A 16,800-nucleotide genomic window follows, 5' to 3' on the forward strand; every position below is an offset into this window, starting at 1 on the left:
ATTTGGTGTCTGGAGACCAGTGTAGGAACTTTATTGTGACTAATTTAAATTGTGCTCTTGCAGGTAATTTCAGCTATTGATCTGATTCGTGTAATAGTAGCAAACCGAGCATTCGTGGCATTAAAAGTCGAAAGTTTCTCCTTTATGATAGTACAATGCAGGAAGCTGAAGAAAAATATCACTAGCTAAAGGAAAGCAATTATGAATACATAAAGTCTGTTGTATGTTTTTCGGAACGTGCTTTTTTTAACCCTTTGAGCATCAGGCAGAGTGGAATAAGAAAGGTGTCTGGTTTTTCTCCCAGTCAAGCACACACATCCTATGGAAGACTAGCTAGTTGTCTTGTCACTCTTTTCATCTTGAGCTCTTGTTATGCAACACCACAACGTTTTGTACCAAGCACCTTTTTAATGTTCCCAAGATCCTCCTCCATAGCACTCTGTTAACCTTGTTGCAAAGGAATATAGCCTGCTATCAGGATTCTGACACCCTGAAATGGAAGTTTCAAGTGATGGGTAACTTGCAACCTTAGACTTCAGATCTAAAAACTACCCTGGATACCAGGGAGTGGGCTGTCCCCTAGGGCAAATCCAGTGTTTACCTAAATCTGAAATATATTGCTGAGGGAGCCGTCTTGGACTTGAGTCCACCTTCTGGGTAGACCTTGGTCATGCATGGGTCACAGCCAGGGGCGTACCTAGAGTATTTGGCACCTGGGGCGGATCCTGTATGTGGCACCCCCCCCCAAACACTTTAAAACTGCATAGCTTCTATCGTTATAAACTGGAGTAGACGTTGAAGGTTGTAAGGCATTACTGTTATCATTATATACTGAGGCAGACATTGACGGTGGTACAGCATAACTCCTACCAATATATACTGAGGCAGACATTGACGGTGGTACAACATTACACCTATCACTATATACTGAGGCAGACATTGATGGTGGTAGAGTGTTATCCTTATCACTATACATTGAGCCAGACATTGATAATAGTGCAGCATAACTCCTACCACTATATACTAAGTCAAACATTGATGTGGTGTAGGCCTACCACTTCATTGTCTGGCTTAGGGATGCACCGAAACTTCTGGACTGAAACCGTAAATGCAGCATTTACCTGTCCGAAAACCGAATATGACCCCCCACCATAAAAAAAAATCTCACACTTTTATTTAAAGTAAGTAACACAGCAAAATAGGACAAAAAAAATCAATAACAATATTAAAATATTTATTTATATGATTAACAGCAATTACACTCCTATCATGCCCAGGTATACCCAGATTCCAGCATGTACTAGCTGACTTGGCATGATAGGAGTATGTTTGCTGTTAGCATCTATATACATCTATCATATACACAAACACTTTAACAGTCACTCACTAATTCATACTTTCATTCACATAATTAATTCACACAATCATTTATTCTCTCACCCATTCACACAAATTTACACATTCATTAATGCATTCTCCCTCATTCAGACAATTCATCCACCCATTCACTCATTCTCACTATCTACCTTTCCCCTTTTCTACCACCTTCTCACTATCTACCCCCCTCTCCCTCCCTCCCTCCCTTCACACTATCTACCCCCCTCCCCCTCCCTCCCCACTATCTACCCCCCTCTCCCTCCCTCCCCACTATCTACCCCCCTCTCCCTCCCTCCCCACTATCTACCCCCTCTCCCTCCCTCCCCACTGTCTACCCCCTCTCCCTCCCTCCCCACTGTCTACCCCCTCTCCCTCCCTCCCCACTGTCTACCCCCCTCTCCCTCCCTCCCCACTATCTACCCCCCCTCTCCCTCCCTCCCCACTATCTACCCCCCTCTCCCTCCCTCCCCACTATCTACCCCCCCCTCTCCCTCCCTCCCCACTATCTACCCCCCCCTCTCCCTCCCTCCCCACTATCTACCCCCCCTCTCCCTCCCTCCCCACTATCTACCCCCCCCTCTCCCTCCCCTCCCCACTATCTACCCCCCTCTCGCTCCCTCCCCACTATCTACCCTCCTCTCCTTCCCTCCCCACTATCTACCCTCCTTTCCCTCCCGCCTCCGTCTTCCTGCTCTGCCGCTGCTTCCTGCTCTGCCCGCTGCTTCCTGCTCTGCCGCTGCGCTGCTTCACTGCTGAGCGCCGAAATATGACGTCATATTTCGGCGCTCAGCATGAGATGCCCGGCACCGCAACGGAGTTAGAAGCCTCGCAATGGAGACTGAGGGGCACCGATCGGTTGCTAGTCGCCCCTCTGTCTCCTCCGCGTAAAAAAGGCTGTAAAAAAAGGCTGCCGGGGATCCGGGCAATCAGGGACATGTGGTCACCCTAGCCCGTGGCAACCCCCCTGATGAGCGACACCCGGGGCGGACCGCCCCCCACGCTAGGTACGCTACTGGTCACGAGACAAGGCTGTTCCAAATTGCTCCTCCACCTGGGTGTTTTGGTCCTCACACACAGGTCTGGCTCAACAAACTAAACTGACCCATCTCTAAAATGACATCATTGTATGTGATGCCTTACAACAAAACTGTTGTCATGTAGAAGCATTGATTTCGAGGCAGCGTTCTAAATGTGGAACATTCGCTAAAGCAGCCAATGTAATGTCCCTGCTAATTGATTTACATTTTACACTTTGCACTGGAATTACTCTTTATAATAACCCCCTGATGTCCAAGTTCTCTTGTCTCTCTGCAGAGCATAATAGAGAATGTTTAGAATTCTGGTACGTCTCCACTCATGGCGCTGGCCGCACCTTACCGTAGGTTTGCCATAAACTATATTGACATTGCAGTCCCTGCCAAAAGTTCTCTCTCCATTACACTATATGCATTTGCATTCTTTGCTGGGCCCTGGCAAGATTAATGCGCATTTGACACAAACTGTTTCAGTAGGAGTTATACGTTAAATGCTTTCATGCCTATTTATCATTGCAGATGACCGCTCCCTATTTTTGTCACAGTACAACAATGTTTTCTGACGCTGCCAGTCAGAATGATTTGTGGAGGGGATATATTCCGGCACACTTTGGAAGTTAGGATAAATCAATGCAATCCTGGCATCACATCTGTGTACTCGCCCCAAACAACAGCAGTCCGCCAAGTTATTATGCATTATATAGAGTGACACTTTAGCGTTTTGTTCTGTGGAAAAGGCAAGCATGTCTTATTTGAAGGGGGAAAAAAAACATTGAAAAGGAAAATCCAATTTGTTACAAGTGGGTCTAGAACACTAACCTCATTGTCCTTCTCCCGCTGCATGGACAGGTTTAAAATGTGCATGCTCTTGAAAAGTAATCTAAGATGTATAATATCTTCAAATATCCCAATGATATGTTATTGGCCGTCATCCAAATGCTGATTTTTTTTTATATATATATATTTTTAATATTTCTTTTTGTTCTTTTCACCGTAGCATGCAATGATGCTTCCAGTGCTGACCCACCATATCCGCTACCACAAATGCTTGATGCATCTGGACAAATTAATCGGCTACATTTTCAAAGAACGTGGATTGCTACAGGTGAGGAAGGCATATGCCATCATCTATGTCCATACGTCCTTTACACTTTGTATTTGCGCTTACTTCCTAAGTGTCCCACACAAGGCTAATATGCAAATACTAGAACACGGCACAATATTTTTGCAAGTTTACTTTGAATCTGGCACTAGTAATAAAAACTGCTTGCTTTCCACTTTAAAAATAGTTTACAGGATAATAAAAAAAAAAAAGTGATTAGCTTGAAATATATATTTGAGTAAATATGGTGAATTGAGTCAAAGTAGTTTTGTTGTGAAACTGCACGTTTTTAGTGTGATTGCCCATTTTCTTGCTTTGATGCGTGTCACATGCTTTGTCCTTTCCTCTAGACCAGTGATTCTCAATCTTCCTAATGCCGCAACCCTTTAATACAGTTCCTCATGTTGTGGTGACCCCCAACCATAAAATTATTTTCGTTGCTACTTCATAACAGATATTTTTTTTTGCAGTAGTTGATGATTTTACAGTACATGATTTTACATTTACCCAGTAATTATAATTTATGAAGTGTCGTTTTACCTCCAATGCTGCTGCTTTCAACACAGTAGCTGCTTTTAACAGAGTAGGCTTGCCACTCTGCCTCCAGAAATGCCTTTAAACCCCCTATATGCCACTCTGCCCCCAGAAATGCCTTATACCCCCTATATGCGACTCTGCCTCCCTGATATGCCTTATACCCTTCTATATGCCTCTCTGCCTCCAGAAATGCCTTATACCCCCTTTATGCCATTCTGGCATATAGGGGGTAAAAGGCATATCATGGGACAGAGTGGCATATAGGGGTTTAAAAGGCATTTCTAGAGGCAGAGTGGCATAAAGGGGGGTTTAAAAGGCATTTCTGGAGGCAGAGTGGCATAAAGGAGGTTAAAAGGCATATGATGGGGCACTTTGCCTCCAAAAGAGCCTTTTAACCCCCATATAACACCCCCCCCCCCCCCCGACTTACCACTGCTTCTGACTCCCTGGTGTCTGGTGAAGGCAGTGGGTGGAGGCCGACATTCATGAAATTAAAGGGGCTGGTGTGCGCACTTTTAAGATGTGGGATGAAGTGCTGAGGCATGGCCATTGGGCGGCACGGTGTGTGCACACCAGCCCCTTTAATTTCATGAATGTCGGCCTCCACCCACTGCCTTCACCAGACACCAGGGAGTCAGAAGCAGTGGTAAGTCGGGGGGGGGGGGTGTTATATGGGGGTTAAAAGGCTCTTTTGGAGGCAAAGTGCCCCTTCATTAGGCGCCGGTGGCCGAAGAAGCTTAGCGGCTGTTTCGAGTGTTGGTCTGCCGGCTGCCCTTGCCCACCTGGAAATTTCCCGGTATCCCGGTGGGCCAGTCCGACCCTGTTAAGACCATCGGAAATATGTGTTTTCTGATGGTCTTAGGCGACCCCTGTGAAAGGGTCGTTCGACCCCCAAAGGGGTTGTGACCCACAGGTTGAGAACCGCTGCTCTAGACAATGTTTTTATTAACTCACTGTATCTTGCTGTAAGTTTTCAATAATCCGTGTCAAAATTGGAACAATGTAGCTTCTGAGGTATCATACGCTGGCACCTCGTGGGAAGCTCCCTACGAATATGTTCATTTTAATGATGCCATAGAAGCTGAAAATCTGTCTAGAGATAGATTTGGGGCTGGTGCGGCTTTGCTTTGTGTACCAACATTGTGGTTGATAATCTTTACGTTTGAAATTAGAGGATTTGTCTATTATTCTTCTCTCTCCAATTTATAAACTTTGGTTCATTGCCATGTTCTCCAACGTCCCCATTATTTAAAGTGACGTAATATGCATCCTTCTTTATTAGCGGGTCTCGCGCTTATTGAACTGTCCCTTTAGAAATACTTGTTTGATCTCTAGAAGAAAATACAGTGTATACATGCTGTATAATACAATACATACATGTATTGCATGGATACATCTGTATTTGTAGGGAACCCCCCCTTCTTTTTTCTTTCTTTCCCTATACGACATTAAGTACATTGTAAAGTTTAATGACAGGGGCCCTCAAATATGTTTCCTGAGGGCCCAAAATTTATGCGCGGCGGGGTGCCGACACATTGTAAAATGGCAAACGCAGTTAATCTTTAATATTTTTAAAACCAACGCATTAAGGCAGTAAAGTAATTTTTCATTTCCAACTCCGAGAGATGAGGTACATTTATCTTGTCAAAGCCTACAAAATGCAAGACACATGAAAGAAAGTGTTCAGGATTCCATGTGCTGTCTCGTACAATGCTGAGTGCTGATCAGATTAACCCGTTGCCTGCCACAAGTGGCCTCTGCCCTCCTCTACGTGGAGATGTTATACTTCCTAAAACATTCACGCACCATACATAAAGAAGGATGTATTGTGTATTTTCAGGAATATAATACGCAATATTTTTCAATAAGCCCGTGAAATAATTTCCCCCAAATCTATACGTTTAGTGGTTGAATGTGTCTTGTAACTTGGTGCATTCTTTTTGTCCATAATGTTTATAAAGCAGGCTGTTAACTAACTTTTATCTATAGCGTCTTGAAAATTGTGCAATCGATTCTGGCTCTGGTTAAAATATTTATTGCGCTGACAACTTTAAGAAATTATTTTTGCTTATGTCAGATCCATTCCAATGCTGTCTGATTTTTTTTTCCCCCCCTCCTCTTTTTTTAACGATAACAGCGGATGGCTTGCATACCGTAACATGTTGGGAGGGTGGTTGTTCTATTATACACATCACGTAGGATTCTAATAATATATGTTTTGCAGATTCTAAGACCCCGGATATGGCTGCTCTTATAGTATTTCCCTTACATAGGTGTATTAAGTGCAACAAGCTCTAAAAATGTAGGGTTAAGGAGAGTGACGTCCACGTCAGGGCACGTGAGCCGCATTGCAGGCCATTCGGTTACCAAGAATGAGCATACAATTATTCGATTTTCATTATCACATTAAAAAAAGGTACATTTACCCTTTTTAAACCTTTTGTACTTTACTGTACCTCCTAGCTCTGTTTGCATTCGACTATTAGAGAGAAGTTACGAACCTTTTTTTTAATCTTTATCTTTGCCTGCCATGCAGCAAATCTAGTCCTCGAATGTAATATCTTAATCCCTCTGATTTACTCGCTTATAATAAGCTTCTTTGGTAATTATGGCAGATTACTTGTTTCGTATACTGACTATCAATTGTGTTGAGAAATAATTAGCTCATGTACAAACAAATCTGGTTCTCGCAATAAAAAAAAGCAGGGCTGGAACTTTCACAGGGCAAGAAGGAGAGCTTGCCCCATCATCAAAGGGGGTGCTGTCCGGTGACCATGATTCTCCATGTGACGTTGGCATCAAACAAGACCTCCGTCCCCTCCACAGGCACCAAGAACATGCACTTTAGGTGGTATGAAAAACCTTGTCTGATGTCTGAGCCGGCAGATCTTCACATTAACCCCGCCATAAACATGTAAACTGCCATTATACCTAAACGGCATACGCAACGCAGCAAAAGACAACGTTTTTTTATTTATTTTAATTAACGTTCTGACCAGATCCTCTAATGGATTTACCAAAGCGGCATGATTAACATTTTTCTACACTCCCGATAATATCATAATTCACAAATTCTGTTGGTGGTAAACATTTAAAACTAAACACAGATGACAATAAGATTTACGTATCCAGTATTTTATGTTTCATCAAATAAAATGCCCCCCCCCCCTCCTTATCTACAGTTAGTAGCTGTTGCGGCTCAGGGCCTATAGATGTTCATTAGTCATTGCATTCTTTGCGTGCCCGCATATTACAAGTGAAGGCATTTTACATCTGCTTTTATAAACCCAGCCCGGCTAATACCATGTAGAATAAACCGATTTGAACAGATTAGCTATATCTGATAAGAGCGCGCCTTGCACGAGGGGATGCGGATCTGTTTGACTCCATCCACACATTGACTCCGACTTGCAAAACATCCCTGGCATCAGATAAGAGATAATCCTTACAAGAAGCCAACGTAAAGAAAGCTGTAGGGGGTTTTAAACAATCACTGTTTTGATTTATGTGGAAAATCGGCAGACTGTACATCTGAAGCCGCTCAGTGACTCCGGTATTAGCTATGTAAACAGGCAACGTGTTTTAATACATTAAACAGAAGCCTGGCTTGTGTGGTAACCTTTCTTTCGACAGAAGTTGGCGCTTTTTGTATTACCTAAGCTCCTTTCCCTGCCTGACTTGAATATTTTCAATAGATTTCCCGCTTGCAATATGTTATGCCTTTCATTTCTCGTGAAATGTGCTTTCTTGTAAAATAATTTGTCCCGGAAGGCATGGTAAACATCTGATGTTTTGGGGTTTTTTTTGTGTTTTTTTTTTGCTTTTTCCTCAATATAAATTGGAGGATTTTTTGCGAATAATAAATCTTACAAAAATACATCCTATTCATTTTGTGTCTCCATATTTCTGATTTAGAGGAATATTGTTTAAACTTTTTTTTTTTTGAACTGGTATGTTTGTATATTGAAGGACCCCTTAATATATTAACGTCAGGGTGTATTCAGCAGTTACATAAGCATTTTAATCTCAGGTTCTCGCTAAAATATTTATCGGGCCAGCTCACCTCTTCTCGCAGTATATACCTTTCTTTCCTAGGCAGCAACCAACATAACGCTGCCTAAGGATGAGCTAGAAAAAGGAGATCCTATGTAAGAATTCATGTTTTCCTGGACAGTTTAGGAAAAAGGAATGCCTAGGGTAACAATTCACATTTTCTCCATCTTAGACCATTTAAGATGCCTCCCAAATTTAGTTCCTATTAAAATCAGGCATGAGTGAAATTATCGCAATCTATAGACTCTAAGCGATGCTAGGCAAATGGTCATTTGGAAGTCTCCTACTTGAATGTTTCTGTAAATTAACACTTTATTTTAATGGACAGATTTATTATTGTGTCTACAATAGCTGTATTCTAGAATGTGAACACTTTATCAAAGGCTGTCTTTTTCCCTAACTCACACGTGAGTATTTGCGCTCTTACCATGTCCGCTCCTATTAGGGTTGGTCTCAAGGCTGGTGCTGAGGAGCCCAGCATGAATTTATTAACCCCTTAACGTCTATTGCCGGGTCAGGCACGTCATGCAAAACGGTCACTGAACGACCTATGACGTGCCTGACACGTCATGAGACTTAAACAAGCTTAGAAAGTGATCAACGATCACTTTCTAAGCTTAAACGGTGTTGCTGTTAATGCCTCGATGTCGAGGCATTCAGCAACACAGAGATCGGCATGATGGGCCATGTCTGGCCCCTCCCCGGGCGTCAACATCCGCCATACATTGTATGGCGGCGGACGCCCGTTTTAAAAGCGTTTAGGAGGCGATCAACGATCACCTCCTAAACTTCAATGGTGTCGCTGGAATGTCTCGATCAGGAGGCATCCAGCAACACCAAATACTTACCCCAGGGGCGGGCATGTGACTACTCCGGAGAGCGGTCACAGCCGCAGCTGCACGCAGTCTTTGCCATCTGCAAGATGGCGGCGGCCCGGGAAAAAAAAATAAGAATAGCGAAGAAAAAGTTCGCTAGACGGTCTCCAGACCCTCTAGAGAACTCTGGCTCCACTTGCAGGTTGGATACAGGTACTGCATTCAACCATACAAGTCAACGGAGCCCAGCTTTCTAATCACTATGTGATTAGTAAAATATTTAAAAAAAAACATGGTAACATTTAAAAATTATTATGCTTTAGAGGAACTATCCAGTTCCAGCAAAATGTAAAAAAAAAAAAAAGTCCAAAAAGAGTAAAATAAATAAAATAAAAAAATAACGTTTATTATTATGAGCAAGTGCTAAAATTAGCGCTGTATCTTCCCAAAAATCCTGACGTGGAAAAATTTTAATAAAAGCATTTCAAATACCCAAGGGGTGTCTAATTTTAAAAAAATGAATGGTTTGATGGGGTAAATTGGAGTCAAAGATAGGGCATAGACACAGACTGACCGAAATGGGGGGGAAAAAAGCGCACTTACAAAATTTGACATTTTAACCCCAAACACCAGACAAACCCATACATGTGGGGTATCACTGTACTCGAGAGATGTTGTTGAACACATATTAGGGTGTTGTTTTGATAGTGACGTATACCTGGAGCTATAAATGTATACCCAAAGTACAATTTGTGTAAAAAAATAAAAAATATACTAACGCAAAGTGTGGCAAAGGCTGGTGGTAGAATCTCATGCATGGAAAGGGTTAAAATACTAGCATTTGAAATACCTTGGGGTGTCTAGTTTTTAAAAATATATGGTATGATGGGGTAAATTGAGTTAGCCGGCTTCAAAGATGGTCCTATTAAGACATGGGGCAGAATGACCAGATGTAAAAGTTCCAAGTTAAAAAATTTTGCACTTCCTAAATGTGGTGTTTTGCCTCCCAAACAACCCGACAAACCCATGCATGGGGGGTATGACTGTACTCGGGAGATGTTGCTGAACACATATTGGGGTGTTGTTTGAAAGTGATGTATATCAGGAGCTGTAAATCCATACCTGAAGAGCAATTTTAGCGATAAAAAACACAAAATAAATTACTACCACAAAGTTTGACAAAGACTGGTGGTAGAATTAGTGCATGGAAAGAGTTAAAATTCTAGCATTTGAAATACCTTGGGGTGTCTAGTTTTCAAAAATATATGATTTGATGGGGTAAATTGCATTGGCCGGCTTCAAAGATACCCGAAATGGCACATGGGGGGAAGAATTACCAGATTTGGAAAAAATGGTTTTGAAATAGCAAAATGCTACTTGTACTTAATGCTCCATGACGTGCAGAAAAAAGCAAAAAAACATAAAAACATTGGGTATTTCTAAACTCAGGACAAATAGTAGAATATATTTAGTAGGTTTTTTCATTAGCTTTTTTGGGATGAGTAAAAGATTTTTGGGGCAAAAGTCAGAAAATGTGGGGGGTTTTTTTTACATTTTTCATCATATTTTATTTTTTTTATGGGAAATTTGATAATATGATTAAAACAATGATATCTAAAGAAAGCCCTTCTTGTCCTGAAAAAAACAACATATAATTTGTGTGGGTTCACTAAATGAGTGAAGAGAAAATTACATCTAAACACGAACACTGCAAAAGTGTTAAAAATAGCCTCGGTCCCAATGGTACAAAAGGAAAAAGACTTATTTTATGAAGAGCCCACAATGTAAATACACTATAAGAAGGTCTTCTAGCAAGCGTGGCAGAGGGTTAATAAAGTGAGGGAAATTTAAACTTGCATGGGATACAGGTGAGACTAATCTGATATGAAACAAAGCCAAGGTCTAGGTGAGGCTTAAGATTTTACCATAGGTATTACAAATTGGCAGACTAGACCACAAATCCTCTTGTTACCGTGCCTTACGGTGACATTTGTTTAACGGTTGTCACTTGTAATAAACAGTAGAATAAGGACCCTCGGCCCCATGATACTGATCCTGAGCCCTGTACTTTACATTCAGGGGACATTTCTTGGCTCAAGAATTTAACATCTTGTAACTTGTCGGATTATTACAGATTGAATTTACCGGGAAGTAGGTTCTGTGAAAAGGGCTTTTAACGTGTTGTTCATCCGCTCTGTTAAAATTAAGACATTCATAACTAAACGGAGTATTGGAAATGTTGTTTCTAATGCTAATAAGCGCCTACAGCAGAGCTGTTTTTCATCAAAATATAGGTCGTGTTGGTGACCTAATGAGAGCGAGATACTTCATTTCAGAAAGAGTAACCCCAAATGTTTTAGGTGGAGTGGAAGCTTGCAGTGCCTTGTAATAGCAACGGAAAGCTACTTTTATGCGACTGAACCTTTAGAAAAAATAAAATCTGCTAAAGTTATTGTTTTGTCTAAGACCAGAACGTTTAAAGAATATATATGAATATACAATAGTTTTGTATATTTGTATAATTCGCTGTTATCTGTATCCGTTTCACCCTGAAGATGACCAAGTGTGTTGTATTTTAACATCCTATAGGGCACTCTTGCTCTTCTCTAATGTCCTTGGGGATGTTAAAATAATCTCCAGTGGTACGTCTTGCTCCCACACGTAAACGTAGATGTACATTTTGAATGCCAGATGTAATTGTTTTAAGATGTTGCGACTGCCATAGACGTTTCCGTTGGTATTTCAGCTGGCCATGACGCATCCAAGCCACCACTTAAATTTCGGGATGAATCCTGACCATGCCCGCAACTCGCTTTCCAATTGTGGTATAAGGCAGCCGAAATACGGAGATAGAAAAGTCCACCATATGTACATGCGGAAAAAAGGTATGTCCTTTTGTGCATCCATAACGACGCTGTTCACAGCACAGTGCAGCCTACGTCACACTTAGCGCACCATAGAATGAAAATGAATACATAATACTCTGTGCTCTGCAACTTTTTGCATTGTGTATAATCTGTGTTAGTCGCTTTCTTGTGCTTGGCAAAAAAACACCCGGTCTCTAACCAAAAGCTGGCAGAGGATCCTGGGAGTTATTCATTAACAACTGCAGACTCTGCTGCCCTGCCACTGCAGCAGACTGAATGAAATCTTAAAATGATAACCTAATCTTTTACCGGGCTTTGCTAGGGACGTTTAATGCAAGTTTATGTCCACTAGCCTTTCAGCCTTGGGAATTTTATTTATCTCATGAATTCTCCCCGCATTCCTTTCCAGTGCTTGACTGCAATACAAAAAAAAAAGAAAAGAAAGGAAAGCGAGTGCATCGATTCCGTAATTATTTGTTGAAAATCTGGCCTGGCCGTAATTATGGCTTTTGTTGCCCTTGTCCAAATGAATTTGTAGCCAAGCAATTTATTCGTTTTTGAAGCGCATTGCATAAAATGATAGGATTAAAGCAGATGTAATTGGTGCTCGTGTTAACTATAGTATAGGATCAGAGTTGAGCTGTAAATCCCAGGCTATTTAGTTTTTTACAAGCATATGATGAGAAAATGCTCTTATATTTTTATGAGCGCAGGCTCCTGAACACTATTGATTTAAGCCACCGCCAATGTGTTTTTCAATGAACTTTTCCCCACGGATTTATAACCACTTGATTTATCATTTATGGACTTTTTTTATTTTGCATGGATGCAGGGATAAATACATTGATAAACATTATGTCTCGTCTGGGGCAAGACGATCCAACCCCTTCAAGGTAAGAATCATTTCGCCTTTGCTACATACTTGCAAATTGCTTAATTTGACCATATTTCAAAACTCCCTTGTGTGCCTTTTGGAGCTGATTTTCAATTTTATTTATTATTTGGCCAAACCGGGTAATTAATTGAAGTGCTTAGTCGTGAAAGTGCTATAGCGGAGTCGATGCTATTTCCAGACGAGGACTGCGTGTGGCATTAAGCAGACTTTTGTGGAAAGTTGAAATCACAGCAAAGGAAAGTTCGCTGAAATACGTTCTTTGCTGCTTGGAATTAAAACTATTCATTGCGTGTTCTTTGTTGTTGTCCAGTGCCTAATATCCACCACAGTTCATAAAATGGATCCATAAAGACACATGCTGTGAACTGAACTAATTCGTAAAACCTGCGTACCCACAGTTTGACGATCAATGCGGTATTCTCTTTGCGCCCAATAGCTGTCCTCAAAAATGTACTTTTAAGCATTATTTTTATCAGATGTACTTAAAATTGCTGGTGGTACCAGCATGATTTCACTTTTTTTTGTGTGTGCTTTCTTTTATGCGTATCTGCTTTAGAGGGAACAAAAAGTGTTTAACATTTTAAATGCAGTGTACGTTTGGGGGTTCAAAAGAGAACAGAGCACTTGTTTTCTGTCTTAGTCTTCAGTAAAGATACTGACTGAGCTTTTTCTTTGCAGAATAAACCACAACGAGCGTCTGGAGTTTTTAGGAGATGCAGTCGTTGAGTTTTTAACAAGGTAACAAATCTTCAGTTATGCCCAAAAGCCCTGGTTTCTTTACTTAACTTGCCCCCATTTCTATAATGCACTCTTATGTATACAAATGAGAAGACAGAGTACATGAAAGCACCATTTTGCCCCTTGTATATAACGCCACTTTGAATCAGATGCATGTTCAAAAGTTTGGGGTCACTTTCATGCAAAACAAGGACATTTCTAGCATAATGACATATTACATCTAACAATCGCAAAAGGGTTTTCTGATGATCAATTAGCCCTTTTAAACGTAAACTTGGATTGGCGAACACAGGAGTGATGGTAACTGATAAATGTTCTCTGTACGCCTATTAACCCCTTAAGGACAATGGGCGGTCCCAAAACCCATTGAAAACAATGCATTTTGAGTTTGCCATTAAGGGGTTAAGCATCAGCTACAATAGTCATTAGCAACGTCTGCACTGTAATTCTGATCCATTGATGTTATTTTAATAGACAAAGTGTGCTTTTCTTTCAAAATGAGGACATTACTACGTGACCCCAAACTTTTGAACAGCACGCACGCACGCACGCACGCACGATAGATATATAGATAATCAAATAATAAGCATTTGATATGTTATGTGTTTGTGGGTTCATTTTAATATACATATTGGTTGTGGCTCAACATTTTCCGTATATCTATGTCATTGGACAGCCCTGAAAATGCCACGTCATGCAAGATAAAATCCTTCGGCTGTGTAACATCATCTGCGGCGTTTCTTTTAGCTCAGTTGCTGCATTTAGGATTTGTTGAATAGCTTCCCTTTTCTACTAGGCAGACTAACCTTGGAAGGCAGAGTATGAAATATGACGACGTATGCAATACTTTGGGCTTTTTTTTTTTTGTTTGCTTCTGATATATAACCAATAAACAAGTACTGGAAAAAAAAATTCTAAAGTGCAGTTTTAGGGCTGATTTATGAGGCATTTCTTAAAGAATCGTAGTAGCAACCTGGGGAGAAAAAAAAAAGTAGTTTTAATGTCAATATTTCTCTTTAATAAGATGCCAAGCGGGGATTTTACAGTGAAGAATTAAAGTGCGAAGTTATTTCTAAAAGGAACGCAAACTTGATTTCAACTTCTAAATAATGCCAGTACGCAATGCCGTTTTATTTCTTTTCCTTTCAAACATTCATTCAACAAAGAAATTGCATCCCTTTTCTTTTCTTGTAACTTATTGTACCCCAGGCTTACGCTCAGCACGTTAGGGCAAAAATATCAGCAAAGATGCCATTCTAACAATAAATGTAAGCTTTTTTTTCCCCCCTAATAGCATACGTTGAGATGTTTTAGATGTATTTTTGAGAAATAGTAGTTTCCTGCTGGTAAAAAAAATTTCTGCACGTTTAGTCCTACCCGCCCCCCCCAACCTTTCTTAACCTTTATTTGATAATTTCCCTCGTCGAGCTTAATGTAATACCTGTCTCATCTGCCATTAATATTAACATTAACACGCTGCTCCTTATGCAGGAACGCCAATCCACTTATTTGAAAAAGGAAGTCTAAAAGGGTTAATTTTTTGACAATATCATATAGAAAGATGGAAAAAATATATATTCTTGAACCATTTTTAGCGGTGGCACTGGCCACATTCAATTAGATACTGCTTTTGTGTCACCCATTCATTGATAACATATTCCCATTGTCTTTTTTTTGTGATTGCGTGTTTCCGAGTGTCGGAGAAGTCAAAAACCCCGAAAGTAGAGGCAAAAATGGCAGATCATGGGTTACACTGTGGAGCTGCAGGCATCAAAGGACAAGGTCTTCTTCATTATGCCCACAGGACAAAAAAAAAAAGAAATTGTATAAAAAATAAGGCAGACGCTCCCCCCCCCCCCCCCACTGCTAAGAGCAGGAGTGTGTTGTGTTTAAAACTGGCCGCCGGTGTACTCTGCCGCCGCCACCTTGTTAAACTGTCATATTTCCTTTTGATGAATGCAGAGCATGCCTCTGTGCTTAGAACTTGTAACATCGCTCTTTAGATACGTGGCTTCCTTTTGAAGTCTTTCACAGTGCTGATGGGCTCAAAATGTAAGATTACAGAGTGAAATCCAGCGTGACTGTCGTGTGGAAATCCCGTTATTTATTTATTATTTGATTTCCTCCCCCCTCACGGAGGGGGATCAGCTTGCCCGGGAACGGATCCGCAGGTCCTCGAGCCTTGGGTCCCAATTTGTGGGAAGAAGGCCGATTGTTTGGAAGTGTTTGTCACTCCTCTCCTTTCGCCGTGACTTATCTCTGATCTTGTATTTCCTAACCTGAAGTGAAAAGCTTGTTTACAAGTGAGATTAGTTTTATGGGAATACGCATCGGCGGGGATTAGAAGGCAGAAAAGCCTTGTGTGTGCATGATGGGCTCGTTGAGGTTTAATTCATCTTGCCCGGAGACTCTGCAATTACCTTTTTGAAACATTCATAAAACTTGCTAATAAATAAATTAGCTGCTGTCTCCCCCATTGTAACAAGCGACAGTCTTAACGGCGTTTTCAATAATCGGAATAAATGCTGCATACCCAAATGAACGGTTTCTGATATTGGCTTTTTACAACTATTACATTTAATTGTAACGTTTTATTTTTTTAGGATAGTTTATTTTAAAGCGTATATCACACACAAACATATATAAAAGGGATAGCAATTTGGAGGATTTTTTTTCCCTTTTCATTTTATGATGTATATAAACTGTCTGAATGGGTTTTATATTTGAACAAAAAAGAAATGCTTGAATAGCTTTTTATTATTTTCTTTAGCACAGCGCATAATGTTAATAGTCCCCAAATTGTATTTTTATTTTTTAATGCATGTCGAACTCCGTTTTGAATGGACTCCAGTGCATTTTACCTTATTCCCACATTATTAGGTATTACAGGTAGAACATTGGACTTCATGTCACGGTGCTAGACTATGTTGCATGGTGCCAATCCCCGGCACTGCCGCCCTAGGTCTAGTATTGAACTGCTGAATCATATTAAATGTATTAATATTTACTAAAAGCAAAAGGAATTCTTAAATATTTAGATCGTGTTTCTATTTGTATACATATATATACGATTGCATTCCTTTGTCACGGTGACACTTTCATAAAGCCCTCCGGTGTATTCGCCACGGTAGTAGGTAATGAATAAAGGCTACACTGAGCGCTTCTTGATTCGGAGCATGTGCCTGTCTATTGCGCTTCTGAAATTTATTAACAAAATCACCAAAGCAGCACAGTTGGAAGCAGCCGACTGCTTGGTCTCAATGGTCTAATGCCTCAACTGAAAAGTAAATTCCTTAAAGGGAATCTATCAAGAAACATTTGTGGTTATTTTGTAGTTGAAAGACCAAGTGTTATTTTTATTTGAAATATAAGATGCATCCTA

General features: G+C 40.7%; 1 protein-coding gene across 1 annotated transcript in view; it reads left to right on the top strand.

Moving 5' to 3' along the window:
• LOC149302550 (ribonuclease 3-like) overlaps positions 1-16,800 on the top strand; it is an 89,365-nt gene that overhangs the window by 40,344 nt on the left and 32,221 nt on the right. Inside the window, exons 16-19 of the mRNA XM_089482230.1 lie at positions 3,409-3,516; positions 11,665-11,803; positions 12,618-12,678; positions 13,359-13,418. Coding sequence (XP_089338356.1) covers positions 3,409-3,516; positions 11,665-11,803; positions 12,618-12,678; positions 13,359-13,418 — 368 coding nt within the window. The remainder of the gene's footprint in view (positions 1-3,408; positions 3,517-11,664; positions 11,804-12,617; positions 12,679-13,358; positions 13,419-16,800) is intronic.

Source organism: Sceloporus occidentalis, unplaced genomic scaffold, assembly GCF_023333645.1.
Source record: "Sceloporus occidentalis isolate IW3139 unplaced genomic scaffold, rSceOcc1.0.p SCAF_18, whole genome shotgun sequence".
Taxonomy (NCBI): Eukaryota; Metazoa; Chordata; class Lepidosauria; order Squamata; family Phrynosomatidae; genus Sceloporus; species Sceloporus occidentalis.